Source organism: Cinclus cinclus, chromosome 2 (genome assembly GCF_963662255.1).
Source record: "Cinclus cinclus chromosome 2, bCinCin1.1, whole genome shotgun sequence".
NCBI lineage: Eukaryota > Metazoa > Chordata > Aves > Passeriformes > Cinclidae > Cinclus > Cinclus cinclus.
In genome coordinates, this window is record NC_085047.1 from 35,663,330 (window position 1) to 35,681,855 (window position 18,526).

Consider the following 18,526-nt stretch of genomic DNA (forward strand, 5'->3'; position numbering starts at 1 on the left):
GTCTGTGAAGCTATGAGCCAGATTGATAACTGGAGCTCTGCCATTTCTAACGTGGGTCAGTGCCATAGGTCTACTTTAGTTGAAAACTCACCCCATTTCAAGGCAGGTTTTAACTTCTCTTGCTTTTTATCTTCCCTCTCTTAAAATGGCAATTTTACTCAATATGGAAACATTTTGCTTGAAAAAACCCATACAACATAATTGCATTGGGTGAAACATGTTATTTAACCTCTCCTTGGACTGCTTCCATCAGCAGGGCCACTAAAACTCTTTACTGGCAGGCTGGTACAATCTATGATCAGTTCCCTGCTACTTGTGCTGCCTGAATGAGTTTTCCGTCTTGAGCAACATCCTGCACAATTCGCTTTACTCCTACCTAATAATTCAGACCAGATGGCTGAAGCTGACCCAGCATAATCTACTCCCCAGGATATAAATGATGCCATTTAGACGTACGCTGTAATGTTCCCTTAGTTAAAAAAAGGATTTGCAGCAGGAGCCTGCAACAACTGACTTTATTTTGATCTGCAGTGTTCTGCCAGACAGTAGCCATTTGTGCTGGGTTACACAACAGCAAAAGGTACATATCAGACACTATCCCACACATAGACAAAAAAACTGCCCCAAATTTCCCAGAAAGGGAACAGCTTGTGTTTGCGTGTTGCCTTGGACCCCCATTCCACCTTGTCCCTGAATGCCCTGGAAAAAACAGATGGGACTTGTACCGCAAAGCAAGTCAGGGCACTGGCACAGTACAGGAAAAATGAGTTCTATGGCTGTGGACCTCTAGAAAGAGGAGGAAAAAAAAGCCAAACCCTTTCTTTTTATCCTAGAGAATATTTTTTCCAGTTCCCAGTTTGGTTCTATAAAAATATGATACACAGAGAGCTCATTTCTTGGGTAATGGGATTCTACGTTGTTAATGCTATTACAGTTAATTGCAAAATTGTGCAGCTGTCTGCAGAAACAACAGACAACTTCTGCAGATACCAGAATTTCGATGCCATTGCTAAATCCTCTCAAGACATAAAGTGAAGCGGGTGGTAGCAAGATGCATGTAAGGAGATCTTCCTGCATTGCTAAGCAAAGATGAAGGTAACAGCTTTTGGAATTGCTGTCAGCACAGTGGAGGTCAAAACATGCTGTAGGGGTAGGTGTCTGCAAAGTGGGTTTTGGAATAAGGTTTGATGCATAGAATAGTTTTCACTGCTCTTTTACAAGTGGCTACATGTACTGTCAAGTCACTGGGGAAGCAGCATTTGCTGACACATGCAGTACAACTTCAGGCTAAGCGATGTACAAGATTATCCTTTTAAGCTTAATTGTTTGTGTTGTATAAAATATAGATGGTATCAGAAAGCCTGGCATTGTCTTGTTTGCTACTGGAATGCAGACAGTATTCCAGTAACAACTCTTCTTCCCCTTCCTTTTTAAAATGCAAAAGAGGTGCAAGAGATTTTTATCTCCACTTCTTCTCTAGTTTCCTTTATGCTCCCTGTGTTCTGAATCCTGAGTTTGGTGTCTTGCAAATCTATCCAAGACAGGTTGGATGGAGCTTTAAGGTCTAGGGGAAGGTGTCCCTGCCCATGGCAGGGGCGGTGGAACTAGATGATCTTTAAGATCCCTTCCAACCCATATCAGTGGGTGATTCCACCCTCGCTACATAGCTGCATTGTAAACCTGCACAAGCTCAAACTGAGCCATTTTGTATTTTGTACTTGTTATGATCTGTTTATATGGAGATGCCTCTTCCCAAATTAAGGTGCAGATGAGACTATATGATGAAGTCAATAGTACAAATTTAATTTAACATTAAATGCGATGTAGAGAGAGAAATAGGGAAGTAAGAGAGGCAGTTTAAGTAGAAAGATATCACCACCCAATGGATCCCGTGGCATCCCACTAGTCCTTCTTCACCGCTTGGTGGGGGTTCCCAAGTCAATCTTCTGTGGTATCACCTTTATGCTGTCCAAGTTCTGAGTATCCAGAGGGTATAAGTGCCATTGCCAGTAACTTGGGAGTTATAAGCGTGTGAGCAGTTTTTCCTTTCTCACAGTTTGCCACAGTAGGATTTTTTTTCTTGTCCAGATGCTAACCAAACCTTCAACTCTGTTAGGCCTGGAATGAGCTCCTTCCTACTGTGCCATCTGTGCTTATCTCATGTTTCATTGTGGTGGTTTATTTTATAGCAAGTTCCTTTTATGACCTTGACAGTGTTTTGCGATGGGCAACTGCATTCTGTAAGTCCTTACAGCACTTTATTACCTTGGAAAACCAATCTTGATGTTCTAACTCCCTAACCCTTTGCATCACTTGGTACATGGAAAGCGCAGCTCCAGGTCAGGTGGTATTAAAGAGAAAGATTGGGATAATCCCAGTTGCTTGGTATGCTGGGATGTGTGTGCCTTGATGGCTGCATTTCTGAATGTCCATGAAAGTACTGGGATGCAGCTGGGACCTGCCAGTGCTTCTCTGTATAGGTGGAAGTCATGCAGGTGCCAAAGCTATCTCACATACTTCATCCAGCCTTGAGGCTACCAGCTGAATACGCTGATTCACAGAACTGAAGACACCAAAGGCACCAAGATGCATAAGGGGGAACAAATGCTGATCACCTTGCCCTTCTGACCTTAAATCACATTAGTGACTCTCTTGAATAAAGGAGAAAGCTTCTAAGACTGAGAGGTTCCTGCCTTGTTCCCAGCACACTGAGGAATTATTTCCAGTTTTCTCATGCAGTTGTATCTACCCTTCCCAGGAAAGAGGGCTTTAAAAAATGGAATAGTGTTGTCTCGAATCCACTGGTGATTCTGAAGCCACTCTAAGTGGGTTATTGATTACAAAGGGCTGGACACATCTGGTGTGCTCTTGTATGGGCCTCTGCATTTTGACCCTGCTGGTTTGCTTCTCTTTGAGGCCTTGGGCAATTTTCTCAGCCAACACTATATGGTTCTTAATGTTTGTTTTGCTTTGAAATGGAAGGAAATATGAAAGTGTATGTTGTTATTATTCTCTTCCTTTAATCTTTGCTCAGAAGTTAGTCCTCTCAGACCTTTAATCATCTGTCTTTGTCTGAATTCCCCTCAATTTAATTCTATCTTTATGGTGCTCAACTGCTTACAGATGAACGAGGAATTATATTGCTTTATCTCATTTTCCCCCTCATTAGAATGCTGCTGAAGGCCTGTGGTTGCACAAGACAGATAGTAGTTTGAGCCTTTTTTTGCCTTTTTGTATTATTTAACCCCTTTGCTATCAGAGCTCTAAAGTGTTTCTATCACAAATGGATATTGTCATGCATATAAATTGGAAGGGAAATTGCACGGAATAATGGTTGCAGGCTGCAGCACCAGCCACTAAAAAGTCAGAAAATGGCAGAGTTTAGACAGCCTGTTCAGTTCTGTCTGATCACATATTTTTGTTATCTTTATGTAGCTGCTGTCTGAATAAAAGGTCATTCTTTTATGTAAGACATTGTCTTCTCCAGTACTTATTCCTTTTCTAAACTGTTTTTGTTTAAATTTTCTTACAAAATATGTGAGGTTGGAGTGAGCACAAGTCTGAGCATTAATAATTTTTTTAAACAATAGTAAAAAACGCCAAGACTTCAAACTGAGAAGTTTCCCCAGCTCTAGTAAAATAGAGTACTTCCTGACTTATCTGGAAAGGTTAGACTGTACTCACTCCTGCAGGGGTCTGTGAGGAAGGAGAAGTGGGGACTTTTAGAGCTCTCCTGCAGAGAAAAAAATTGCAGCCAGCTATGATCTGCTTGTCTATTGGCCATTGCAAAATGCTACTGATATGTACTCTACCATGCTGAGGTAGGGAAATCTTTTTTTTCCACTTCCCCAGTGATGGAGTTATCCAAAATAAAGTAAGTCACAGTATCACTAGAATTACTTTTTATTAGAATATATATTGATATAATTCATTGTTTGCAATTTATGTAGCAAAACTGACAAAATGTTTTGGCTCGGCTAAATGGAGAGCAAGCAGAATTTATTAAACTAAGTAATCTCTTAAGAAGTAAATGAACAAATTCTGTTGGACAGATAATCCAGTGAGATTCACTGACACTTTAAACAAATATTAATTAATCGCTTAACAAAATGTTTGGAGCAGTAAAGAGATTCAAACTGAAGATGTGTTTTATGCTCAGAAAGTTTGTTAGTAGCATTACTGCCATTTCTACATGAAAACTGAACTTGCTTTCAGGGGAAAGAATATAGTGCCAGGAAATACTAGATACAGATTTAATTTGTGTAAGAAATGCCCCATCCCTGGAAGTGTTCAAAGATAGGTTGGATGGGGCTTGATCCAGCCTGGTCTAGTGGAAGATTTCACTGTCCATGGTAGAGGAAGTGGAACTAGATGGTCTATAAGGTCCCTTCGAAGCCAAGGCATTCTATGATTTCTGTTTTGTATAATAAAATTTTGGACTTTTCTGTTGAATTCTTTTTTTCTGTAAAGCCCCACTAGCAGACAGACTATATTTTGCTCATTTTACATAACAATTACCACGTCCCCATGACTTCTCTTCATGACTGTGGTTCCACTCTTGATTCTACAGCTGCTGGCTCTCGTTCTATCCTCAGTAGCATTCAATACTTTTCCCTTCCTAGTATGATTGCACCTCTTGTGTAGCGGAGATTACTTGGTAGAGCAGGTTTTTCTCAGAGCAAATTACAAAACCTATTTTTTGCAAACCTTGTCTGACTGCAAGTTTCTGGCCGCCCTTGTTCCACAGAAATGGCAATTTCAGCTTATGGAATTACAAAGCAACCAACTAAGTGAATCCTCTGTGCTTTCTTCTGTGACTGCATAAGTACTGAAGTGCTTTTCTTTGCACACCACTGATCATTATTCCAGCAAAAGCAACCCGTGGCCTCCTCAGAATAGATAAGGACCTTTGCAAAGAGACTGAGGTTTTAAAATTTATTTTGCACATGTGCATGCACATGCAAATGTGGCTCACACATCATTTTTAATGAAAACACTATGGCAAGATAGGCTTTGAAGTTAGGGTGAAAGCACCGTTCTACTGTTCCTTGACTGAATACTGTCAACCCAATTAAAACTCTGATAGCGTCAGTGATGCCAGCTGAATGCCACTGCCAGAGGGCAATTTCTAGCTTATTTCTGCAAAGTATTTATCTAGAGATAATTACATATTAGCCTGATATATTTTACTTGCTGTTGCAATACAAATTGACCTGGCATTGAACCATATATTACAACTGTTTCATTTGCACTATGAGCATTCAAACCAACTGTAAAAAGTTCCTTGTATTGAGAATGGAGAAACTTTCTTTCTCATTGCAACTGACCTGTAGATTTTGGTTTTAAAAATAAGTTTTAGTTTTAATGTGGAATTAAATGTTTGTAGTAATATGAAATGTAAATTCTTACAAATATATATATGTGAAATAAAGTTAGTATGGCAAGCTGGGGGATCAACCTCTTCTCCCAGGTCACCAGCAACAGGACAAGGAGAAATGGCCTCAAGTTGTGCCAGGGCAGTTTGAGGTTGGATATGAGGAAAAATTTCTTCACTAAAGGGTTCAAGCCATTGGAACAGGCTGCCCTGGAAAGTGGTGCAGTAACCATCCCAGGAAGTGTTAAAAAATGTGTAAATGTGGCACTACACAATATGGTTTAGTGGGCATGGTGGCATTTAGTTGAAGATTGGATTCGATTATCTTTGAGGTATTTTCAAACCTTAATGGTTCTGTGATTCTTTTCTTCCCATTGTACATGACAAATAGAATGCATCATAAGTTGGAAAGTTGTAAAAGGAGTTAGAAGAAAAGATTAACTTTAGCTGTTCCTAGGGAGAAGGAAGAGAGACTTCTGATATCTGGCCAGAGACTGAATGTTAAGACAAGCACAAACCTTATAAAAAGCTTTTTATTTGAGGTCCCAAGGGGTATCCAGGTAGATGCAATCTCTTTCTTTCTTATCCAGGAGTAAGTCCACTGTTATTAAATCAAATAATGTGAAGTTTATTTGTTCTTTGATAAGTTAATTATCTCCACTAGACAATCTGCCACCTTTTGTGTGTGACTATCTGACTAAAAACTTATTGCCCAAGGAAGGGAACACTTTTTCCCCGCTCTCGCTAGGTCATTATGTGCAGAGGTTTCAATCAAATTGTTTTCACTGCTGGATCTTGTATATCTGATTATACATGGAAATAAATGTGATAGAAACATCTGAACCAGGATATTTCAAGGCTGGTCTTGTTGCTCAGTCTTGGTTGCAAGCAAACATTGCCCTGCCACTTCTGAATGGCAACAGACTGAAGTGGTAAATCCACAGTCTTCCTTCAAGCTGTGTGCTGCACTTGAAAAAAATGCCAAATGCACCTGCAGATAGGGCTGAGAGTGATTCAGGTGCCTTGGATGGGTGTCAGCAAGTTTCTCTTAAGGTATCTTATATTTGCAAATTTCTAGGTTACTGGTTAAAGCCATCTGTGACTTACTTCTCCTCTTGAAGGGTCTCTTCTGCATATATTGTTCAGGTGTACCTGTAACTTGTTGTTTGAATCTCTTATTATGATGTTATTCCTTTACATTTTTATTTTTTTTTCTAAAGACCTCTTTAAAATGTGACTATGAATCAAGAGTACCATAGAAATTTTAGAAAAAGGCCCTTGTGTATTGGTGCTTTCTGCTTAAAATGTAGTACTTGTTTGTTGTTATGATAATAATGTGTAAGTAGGTATCTAAGGAAAAACACCAGGGAGTCAAGGCCAATATGGCGAATAATGTCTTTTACTTGCTTCTCTTTACAAACAGATATTCAAGAGTTTTATGAAGTGACACTGCTAAATTCCCAGAAAAGCTATGAGCAAAAAATAGAAGAAGCAAATCAAGTTGCAGAGAAATGGGAGAAGACAACATCTGCTACAGACCATGAAAATCTGCAGAAAAAACAGGAGGTAATTTAACAGATTAAGAATGAAAATTTATGTGATGAGCAAGATGTCGCAAACCTGAGAAAAGCCATGCAGTGGTGTATAAGATTGAAGGGATGGGTTAATTAAGCCATTGCATTAGGGCGTGGAGGATATATACACATATAGTGTTATCCCTTTGACCTTGATTGTGTCACAAACTTCTGTATCCCTTCAACTGCGATCTGTCAAAGGCAATGTAGAAAACTTTCATTTTCACATCCTCCGTGTACTTTATCTGATACTTCGTGTCTGTGATTGCCCCCCAAAAGACAATGTATCTTCTCTACTTGCTGATAATCACTGAGGTTATTAATACTGCAGTGATTACATCCTGTGTAAAATATTTAATATGAGTTTTCACATTTCTGCGATTGACATTGGGCTGAACTTTTCCACAGTCCAAGTTCATGGAGCTCAACCAGAATAGTCTCTGCATGAGGAAGAAGGTTACCTGCCTTTGCTTTTCTCCTGTAGCCAGTGGAAGCATTCAAAACCTTTCTTTGTCACCCTCAGCTTAAATCTGCCTTTGCCAGCCTCCAGATTATTATTAACTATATTAGCAATCTAAACTACTTGCCTTCACCCAGATTTGTACTTCAAAGATGAAAACAAACCCCACAGAAGCAAGCAATGCATTGCTCTCTTCTTAAACAGTGAAACAGAAATAGGTTGGGCATGGACTGCAAACTGCAAATTTCCAGACCAGATTCAAAGACGAAGGAAGTGTATAAAAATTTTCATTGTTGTCATGGTAAGTAAGGCATTTCAAGTTTTAAAAGTTGTTGGCAAGAACTTTCCCATAGGCATGACTATTTTTATGAGCTTTCCTCCTTTTTAAACATTTCAGACAGAAATTGTAGTTCTGCATGACATTTTAGATGTGATTCTTTAAAAAGATAAATCAGAATTGCAGGCGGCTAGAACAAAACTCTCTGAAGAAATGAATAAACTTATTGTAAAAATTAATTAGCAAAAGAAGCTTGCAGAATTAATGAGAACAAGCATTCTGGTTTTGAGTGAAATCAGATCAAATGAGTCTTAACACTCATGTGGGATATATCCCATGAATGATTTAACATTTGAGTCACAGATTGAAGACACAGACAGCTAATATCTGTCTTTTTTAAAGTTTATTTTTAAGCACAAATCTTTATGCTTTAAAATGGTAGAAGTGTATTCCTGTTATCTCTTGGAGCATCTGATGAAGACAGTGGACACACTCTCTTTTTATTCCAGCCTCATCAAAGTATTTGACCTTCAACCCCATCTTCCTTAAACACATTGCTATCTAAGAGGTGTGCTGCTGGCCTTGTACAGGGGAATTTGAACTCTGAATTCTATGCTGAGGATAATAGATACAGGGCCAGCACCAAACTTCCTCATTTTATGAAAAACACTGTTCTGATTTAAAGGAAGACAATAGAAAACTATAGCACAGAAACTGGAATACCCTTTTCAAGGCAGGGTGCTGGCAGTCAGAGTCCAGGGTACCATTTTCAAATTTGCTGTCTCTCCATAAATTTCATCAGGGACATGGGAGAACAAAATGTTTAGTCCCTTTAAAAATCATATATATTTTAAGGGTCCAATGCAGGCAAAAGAGACTGGAAGTGTGAAGTGTAGGCTTTTGATTTTTTTTCTTTATGACAACCCGACATACTATTGGCAGTTCTGAGTCAGAACTGACTAGTGCGAGCTGGATATACAAATCCTAGATAGCCCTTTGCTTTCTATGAAAAATTACCATATGGAAATATAACCAAATAATCTAATATATCCCTAATATATAATTTTTTATTCTTGGCCCATTCTTCATGGGAAATGATTGTTTTGTACTTTCTTTTCCATCCTCAATTACATGTCCTAGATTTGGAAAGAAAAGGCCTCCCTTCTTTTGTGGAATCATAAATTTATGGAATGGCTTTTGTTGGAAGGGACCTTAAAGATCATCTAAACCCCTGGGTGGAGACACCTTCCACTACAGCAGGTTGCTCAAAGCCCCATCCAACTTGACCTTGAACGCTTCCAGGGATGGGGCATCCTCAGCTTCTCTGGGCAACCTCGCAGTAAAGGATTTCTTCCTTATCTCTAATCTAAACTTTTCATCTATCAGTTTAAAGCCACATTCCCTTGTTTCATCACTACATGTCCTGGTCAAAAGTCTCTCTCTAGTTTTCCTGTAGGCTCCTTTCTGGAAGGCTGCAATTAGGTCACTCTCAGGCCTTCTGTTCCCCATACCGAGCAATCCCAGTTCTCTTAGCTTTCCTCATAGGAGAGGTGCTTCATCCTTCTGAGGATCTTTGTGACCTCCTCTGGATGTGCTCCAGCAGGTCAATGTCCTTGCTGCATTGAGGACCCCAGAGCAGGATGCAGCACTCTAAGCCCAAGGATAACCAGTCAGTCCAGAGGCCATCCTCTTTTCATGCCTTTCACTCAAAACTTTCCTTTTTGTATGTATGTAATTTTTTTATCTATAAATTGGTGCTTTTTCTGTGTTTATTTTCAAATCTTAATTGTTGATAAAAAGGAAAGCAGCTTTTACTGTCTGGGGCAGGTGTCCTGTGAAACCTCCTTTGTATTTATCTACTTGCTTTTCTGGAAGCGTAGATTTTTAGATAAGAGAAAAGGGTGTTGTTTGCAATACTGTACAAATTTGCCACCTTGCATCTGTGATCACCATAGTGGTTTTTAACGAGCTGGTGCTAGTTTTCACAGCATATTGGGGCTGAATATTCATCTCTTTAAATAGAAATGAAAGGATCATGACCCATCCTATAATCTCCTATCATTCTCAGAGTGCCTGAAAAGAGAGATGTCTCCCAGACTCAGAGACTGTAATTTTGAATGGCCTTTGTAAATGCAAATGAAAAGTCAGTGGAATATAAGAGCTCACAGTATGTGTCAGAAGCAGTTGCATCCAAATTTTTAGCGTGGATGCCTCCACATATCATCCCATGGCTATAAACAGTAGAATTAACAAAACGTGTTGGGGTTTTAGTGATACTTACTGTTTTGGGGGGTTTTTCCTACACTTTTTTTTTTGTTGTTTTGTTTTGTTTTTTACTTGCATGCTTCTAGCTGAATTCTGTGCTGTTTAGGTTTTAGTCCTGAAGGATCCTCTAGTCCACATGAAATTGATAAATGTTTAGGTATTGCCTATGCATTTAAACATCACATCCTTGTTTTTTGCTTCATCATTAACAGCTTTGTTGGTTGTCTGAATAAACAGTGACTTCAGTGTTTGCAGATGAAAATTGCAGCATTACTTACCATCACATTACTATTGCATTTCACCCTGTATAAAGACTAAATATGTGTGTCAATGTATCTGGCAGAGCTGTAAATATCATAGACCAAAATAATTCAAGTGGGTGGGTGTTAGTGAAAAGGAAGAAAGAGGGACTTACATGAATGTGTTTTTTGGGTGAATTTATCTATGTTGCTTTCCGTCCTGTAAATGCAACTTGACAAAATCAGCTTAAGTCAGTGGATAATTTCAGAATCAATGAAACACTTTTTGGGCCATGTTTATTAGAAATGTTTATTAGGTTCTATTTACAAAGGCTTTTTTTGTTTCATATATTCAGATGGAAAGCAGGGAATGTGACATATTGGGCATTAAGTAGGAACTCTAGAATATATCTCTTAAGACCTAAAATATACCTGTTGTCCATTCTCTTGTCCTGGGGCAGATGAAGTGCATTTGAGCCGTTCTTGTCATTTTTGCCTAGTCTGTTCTATAAAACCTCCCACAGTGGTGAGTCAGCTATTTCTGCAGGTAACTTATTTCCTCACTGATGGACAGTCTTTCCTGATGGCCAACTGGAGTTTCTCTAAGTGCAATTAGAACCCATTAGATTTTGTTCAATTAGCAGAAGACATGGACAATGTTTTATTCGGTCCTGTTCCGAAAAGCTCTTATACACATCACAGTATCACAGAATGGTTTGGGTTGGAAGGGACCTTAAAGATCGTCTAGTGCCCGCTTCCTCTGTCATTGGCAAGGACATGGTCCAGTAGATGGCTTTCTCAAAGCCACCTCCAAATTGGCTTTGAACACTCTCAGGGAAGGGGCAACCACAGCTTTTCTGGGTTCCAGTGTCTCACCATCCCCATTCAATCTAAATCTAATCTCTCTCAATGTAAAGCCATCACCCTTTGTCCTATCCCTGTGTGTTCTTGTAAATAGTCACTCTCCAAATTTCTTGTAGCCCCCTTTAGGTACTGGAAGTCCTCAATGAGGTCACTCCAGAACCTTCTCTTCTCCAGGTGGCTCAACCCAAACTCTCTCAACCTGTTTTCATAGGAGAGGTGCTCCAGCCCTCCAATGATCTCCTTGGCCTCTTCTGGACTTGCTCCAACAGACCCACATCCTTCTCATGACAAGGATCCCAGAGCTCAATGCTTTAAATGTCCTTATAACAACAAATGCTAGGTTGTAATAAAAAATCTTGTCTTTTGGGATAGAAAATATTTAGTTGTCTTAGACTCTTCTCCAAGGAGCTATACTTAGAGGTATGAAATATTTTAGTTTCCAAAACAAAAATCCTTGAGGCACTGTGAAAGGCAGTTAGTGTTGACAGCGTGGGCACTATATATCTCTCTATGTATCTCCAAGTATACATAAAAAAAAAAATCTGGAGAATACTTTGCAAGATTTATGTATTAATGAAAATACTAACTCAGGAGTTGGGAACTGTAGGTTTTAATTTCTTACAGTTCTGTGTATTTCCTGAAGGACTGTATGTAAAATTTGAGAAGAGAACTTAAAAGCTAAGTAATGAATGGGAACTGGGAGTTACAGTGTCTGAGGTATCTCACCATATGGAGATAGCAGTTGAGGACCATATATGTGGGGCACTGGATAGGCAGAAACAGTTGTACAGAATTAAAGTCCACAAAACACAGAATACACCTATAAACTAACAAAAAATGAATTCCAAATGTGGGAAAAGATATCATTCCCTTAAAATCTGTATCATCAAGATATTGATACCTTATCCTGGTTAAGGTTCAGAATCATGATCTCTATTCTGTAAATAAGACCATAGCTAGATGTCTCATAACATGCGTAAAGGTGCTGCTGATACATTTTTCTTTATGAAGAAGCTATTTGATTGGTATATTTCCCAAGGATGTGAAAATGCATCTACAGCTCCCTTCCTGACCAGAGAGGAGATGATAGTATTTATTTTCTCACCCGTAAGAGTGCACTAAGAATTCTGCTGGCAGGTATTATTTAGCTTTTTCTTGTGGGGGTGTTGCCTATTTCTGTGGAATAATTAAATATTTGTTGGGACAGAGTACTGATACACGGCTTTATAACTTAGAGTTTATAGCTGTATTACTGCTCTGACAAGTACTGGAGTCTAGGCTGTTTTGTCTTCTTTAGCATACCCCAGGGTGGAACCCTCCCTCCCCAGCAAGTACACAAACACCAGTGTTGAAAAGTCATATACACAAAGCCCTTCTCCCTGTTTTCTCTCCTCTTTTCCACCTCCCCATTGTCACCATACATATATTTAAGTCTGGAAGGGGGAGGATTTAACAGAAAATATTAAGAATGCCACTTCAAATGCCCACTATATTCCAGGGAGCTGTATATTCATTCCTCTCAAACTGCATTTAGGTGATCCGGGATGTTGCATTCAGTGAGAGGGTTGGTGACACACAGGGGAGGAAGTGTAGCTGGAGTTCACCTAACTGAGCAGGTTGTGACACTATGCCAGAAACGTGGAGTTTGTGGATGCAGACAGTGCTTAGACATGGGACTGATTGATATGGTCCGGACAAATATTCATTTGGGAACAATCGAATGCCAGGTGCCTACGTAGAGAACATGGCTGTGTAGATGTGATACTACAAAGATAACGTGCCTCTGGAGTTTCTGAGGATCTTGATTGCTTTAAAGTTGAGTCACTGCAAGTTGCAGTAATAAAGCATCTGCTTTGGCTTAAACCAAGCAATAGTTATCTGTCCAAGTAGCCTGGTGCCTGGCTTCCAGTTGGGGCCAGGAGCAGATGCTCAGGAGAGCCAGAAAAGACCAAGTGTGTATATTGGGTGCTTTAGCTGTTTTGTGAGTCTAATCTGAATTTGTTTGAACTGGAAGCACAGAAAGTGTTCAGTACTGAGAAACTCAGCCTTACCTTATTTTATAAACATTCAGCATGGTATTCACTGCAGCTGACTGGGATATGCCCAATCTGCTGCTGGAAATTATGAAGACAGGATTTGTTTGTAATTTCACCTCAGCCAAAGAGCTTCTTTGGACCAAGGTTTATAAGACTAGCATTCACAGCTTGAAAGCATTTTCTTGAAATTATGGCTTTTAAATTGTCCCTGTTAGACAAGGAAGACATTTCTTTTTACCCATAGAAAACATAAGATAGGTATTGAGCTGAAAGTGGTTTAAATTCAGGTCTTCCACTGCTTCAATAAGTTCTCTCTCCCTTCCCAATTCCAGATAAGTCTGGTGAGAGGTGTTGTCCATCTCTGCTGTCTGTGCAGCAGTATTGGTGGATTACTGCAGCCTGAGAGTGGGCATGCAGGTCTGAGCCCAGCTCCTCTGCTTAGCAAATGATTACTAGCCTGGGAAAAATGTTTCTTCCCTCCCAGGACTCTCTGCATTGCAATAAGCAGTCGGTAGCAAAAGGATGTCTCTCACTCAAGCATTGTGTAGAAAGATACAACTGAAACCCTGAGATGTTTAGAAAATACAATAATGGAGAACAAAAGGAAAGACCGCCTAGGTGGAGGAATCTATCTGGTAAAACAAAAATGGAGTTGCTCTTTGGTATGACAATAGAAACACTACTTGAAGCTGTAGACTTGTGCTCAGCTCCAGGCACTCATTAAAAGACATAGATTTACTCTTTTTTTAACCTCTATATTCTTTAATTTGGTCTTCAGTGCTGCTTATTCCTGGTCAGCAGTGTATTGACCTTTATCTAGATGGAAAGCTGAGGTGAAGGAAAGAAACACTCTGCTGTTGCACTTACTATAAATTTGGGAACTGAAGGTCTGCCTGTTCCTGTATCACTGCATGAAAAGACTATGTATTTATAGGGCATATGGTGCAGATACTTTTGCCATATTGAATGATAATCATTTTCAATGGCTGTGAAAGTTTGGTCATCACACTCTGTTCTCATATACACAATCTTCATTCAGCACAGTGTGGGATCATTGCTTTGACATGGTCCCCAAAGATACTGGTTCTTCCATGCATTTCTTATGTTTAGAGACTTATTTTGCAAATATGTTTAATTGCATCATGCAAAAAAAAATATCCTCTTATAACTGTTTGCTTCAGGAGTGCCTGCTATCCTTGTACTCAGCTATTATAAACACTGTAATTACTTCTCTGTCCTCTAAGTGCTGGCTTGTTAAAAGTTCCAGTACTAAAACCCTTACTTAAAAATCTTCTGCCTGAAGCAATTAACATACCATTAATCTGTTTCACACTAACAGCTTGTGTAAAAAACATGGACCTGCAGCCCCTTCTATATGAGCTGATAAAAATTCAGGCTCTTCTCTGTAATTTGTTTTCTTTGTTTGTAACTGGGTACAGCTTAATTTATATGGCTTGATTTAATCCCAAGAGCCACATTTGATTCTGTTTAAATGATTATACTTAATATGCAAGAGTCATTAGGTATGATCAACCATAATGTTTCATTAGAAGGGTTCAAAACATTGAATTTTATGCATCTGTTTCTGCACTAGATTTAGCACTATAGTATACATTTATCTGATCAAATGCAATTTCTGTCTGTGGGTTGATTTTGTGCCAGAGCCAATTCCCAAGTAATTCTATTTGGCACTAAGTTCTCCTTCAAGACAGCAGCAGTCTCTTTAAGGGGTCCAGTGTAAGTGACATCTTGGTGTGTGTTTTGCTAGTCGTGTTCCTTTTGCACCCAAGCATATGTAACAACCCTAACTAGATAATTATTGAACAACAATGGTGAAGCGTAGATTCATGTTTATTAGGGTTTGTTTTGTTTTTAATATAAAGTAGCTTTATAATTTAATTTTTCATGCACTATTAAGGCTTTCTTTGATTGCAGAGGTTTTTTTATACACTTGTCTTCTCAGCTGGGTTGACTAATGTTTATAAATGGGTAACTGCAAAGTCACTGCATTATTAAAACCCTTGTTTATTACTAGCTGCAGCTAAATGCCTTGCCCATACTGGGTGTCCATGCTGGGTCTCTATTTTTAAATTTGTTATTTGTTCTGTAGCTTGTCAATAACTTGAGTGCCAGAGCATCTGTTAAATGTCATTTCAGAGCTGCTTCTGTATGTGTTTTAATATGGTCAGGCCAATGTTTCAGTTTTAAACCAAGATGTGTCTATGCAGAACAGTGTCATCCTGTGGAGAGAGATGCTCTTGTGATGCTGAGAGTGGGGCAACATACATTTCATGTCACTCTCTAAACACTTTCTAGACAATTTCTGTCCCACTGGACAAGGCTTGGAACTAGACATCATTCTACATTTGCCATCTCCTTGCGTTTGCATGGTTAGACATGCTCATGATAAAAAGCTTTTTCCTTTGTTTCCTGTCATTTTTTCACAATGCAGAAGAAAGGGCCATGGGGTTACTGATTAATGACAAGTTGAACATATGTCAGCAGTGCCCAGACATCCAGGAGGGCCAACCCTGTCCTGGGGTGCATCAGGCACAGCATGGCCAGCCAGGCAAGGGAGGGGGTTGTCCTGCTCTGCTCTGGGGCAGCCTTACCTCAAGTGGAATTTTGGGCACCACAGGATAAGAAAGACATTAAGCTGTTGGAGAGTGTCCAAAGGATGGCATGAGCATGGTGAAGGGTCCTGAGGGCAAGATGCATGAGGAGTGGCTGAGGGCACTTGGTCTGTTCAGCCTGGAGGAGACTGAGGGGAGACCTCACTGCGGTCTGCAACTTCCTCACAAGGACCAGCACTGACCTCTTGTCTCTGGTGACCAGCAATAACACCCAAGGAACTGGCCTGAAGTTATGTGGGGGGAGGTTTAGGTTGGGTATTAGGAAAAGCTTCTTTGCCCACAGGGGGTTTGGGCACTGGAACAGACTCTCTGGGGAAGTGGTCGCTTCCAAGACACCAAGCCTGACAGAGTTCAAGAAGGACAGAACCCTAAGGAACGATGGTATGACTCTTGGGGCTGTCTTGTGCGGGGCCAGGAATTGGATTTGATGATCTCTGTGGGTCCCTTCCAACTGAAGATATTTATGATTCTGATTTTACTTTACCATCATGATCGTATGGGTGTTCCTTGCATGAGGGTTTAGAGGACTCACTGGTTTCATATATCCTTCTTGACAGGGAGATCTGATTGTTTAGTTTAATAATTGTTTTCTACTAACATTAGTGGGATGAATCTGGGACCTTGGTATTAAATTAAACCAGATCAGCATTGATTAAAGAGTCACATCCTCCACAACAGGTTTGAGGATTTTTTTTTTTCCATGTTTATATAATATGCCTATCAAACAACCTCTAGGCAGTTTTTTGATCTGTGATTTGTTACTACATCTGCAAAGGATTGGGAGCAGGCCAGAACAGCTGCGAGGGACCAGAAACAATAATTTTCCCCAATGAAAATGTGCCTGAGTATCAACCAGCATACAGAGTGAGCCAAACTTTTAATTAAGCAGTGAGTCTCTATTATGATAAGCATTGAGGTCAGACTATTGTGTAAATTCCACTTTTGTGTATCAAGGTCAAAAATGATAGATCTAGTTTGAAAATCTCACTTGGCAAAAAGCTCTTGCAATTTTAAATATTTTTTCTAAAATAATTTGCCTAAACCATGATATGTTTCAACAAGAGAATACCAGATCAGTCTGAAAAAATTACCAACATAAAAATATCAGAATGTCCCAAGAGGTTTCTTCCATAAGCTAGCAGTTCCTCTGAACAGTGTGTGATATAATTCATTGTTTCTAATAAGATTCTGAGAAGTTATATTTTAGCTACCAGCAAAAAACAAGTACATCAGCTCCTAAAGCATGCTTCTTTGTCCTATAAAGCTGTAAGGGTTCTGTAAAATTGATATTCAGGGACAAATGTACTCTAGTTAAGATTCATTCTAAAAATATTTCAGAACAAATTGTCTCACTTGCACATTTATTAACTCTGATTCTTCACCAATCTGAGCAACTAAGCAAGAGAATTCACTGCCCTCCATGTGTAAAGGACATAGGTCTCCATACAGATTTAAGAGTCCATTATATATTTCTGCTGTCTACCAATACTTCTTTATTAAAATGTTTCTTAAATAGTTCCCAAGAATAAAGAATTATATCACCCCAAGACTTCTATGTCACATAAAGGTCACCCTGGGGGTGATTTCTTGGATAGATGAATGTATCTTTCATATATATTTATCTTACTGAGTAAAGAGAAATATCCAGCCTCCTTTGTTTAATTTTTTAATAATCTGGAACAAATACTTTCAGGTTTTAGCAAATAGTAAATGCAATCCCGAGAGTAATGATCTAGTAAATTAAAGGGAAGCTGTCAACTTGAAAATATAATTTATCTCCGCAGTTGTGTTTTTTAATTTGTTGTGTTTATTTTTAATAGTACAGTTATAAATGCTAGACAAGTGCTAGAAACATGGGACTTTATGTGTTTTCAGCTTATACATTTTGCACATTTGCTTGTCCTTCATCCTCACTCTACCACTTTAATCTGTTGTGGGTTATAGTGAAAGCTGCTCTGGTTTAGAGATGAGACAAATTACTGCTTCTTTGCCATTATAATATTTAGCTGGATTGTGAATTAAGTATTTGTATAGACATTTGTGTACTGTGAAAAAGTGAATTTCACCTTTTGTCACTCTCCTCCTTCTTGAAAAGAGCCTTTTGGGATATGTTTCTTTTTCCTACATAATAGGTTTCTTTTTCCTATGTAATCTTGATCCGTTTACCCATCCAAATGGACAATCTTTGCATAGAGATCACTTTCTGAGCTAATTTCTCTAACCATATTTGCCTTGCTGTTGTAAGCCTCTGTTAACTTCCACCCTTCCACCATCAATTACCACTTTGTCTTATTCCTAAGGTCTGTCATCTCTCTGCATGTCTGCTCCTGTACCTCACTAACTCTTGACTTCCACGTCTGCTTCTTCAGCTCTTCATGACATATTCAGTGAGCAACTTTCCTGGTATTGTCACCACCAGTGCACAGGAGCTTTTCAGAGAGACTGTGTGACTATCTAATCTCATTTCATCTTCAAAACTGTGTTTTGTTCCAAAAGAGCGGTGGTTGCAGTCATAGCAAGCATTCCTGCTGCAATGTTCTCCTTGGTGATCAATATTGTCCCACTTTTTGGTCTTACTTCTCCAGTTTCTCTTGTCTTAGACTGAAATGGGCAGTTTAATAGAGCAGAACTCTCATGTATTAACCAGAAACAGATCTTGTGCTGGGTATTGGCTTGTGTGGCGCTGATTTCCCCCCGACCCAGAAAACTAGTTTAACAGATGAGTTCTGAAATGGAATTTTTAATATTGTTCAAGTATCTCATGTCTAAAAAAATGTCAGGTTTGCTGGATGTCACAATTCCAT

General features: G+C 39.2%; 1 protein-coding gene across 1 annotated transcript in view; it reads left to right on the forward strand.

Annotated features, from left to right (window-relative positions):
• DLG2 (discs large MAGUK scaffold protein 2) overlaps positions 1-18,526 on the forward strand; it is a 966,698-nt gene that overhangs the window by 98,237 nt on the left and 849,935 nt on the right. The window contains exon 3 of the mRNA XM_062487504.1: positions 6,798-6,940. Coding sequence (XP_062343488.1) covers positions 6,798-6,940 — 143 coding nt within the window. The remainder of the gene's footprint in view (positions 1-6,797; positions 6,941-18,526) is intronic.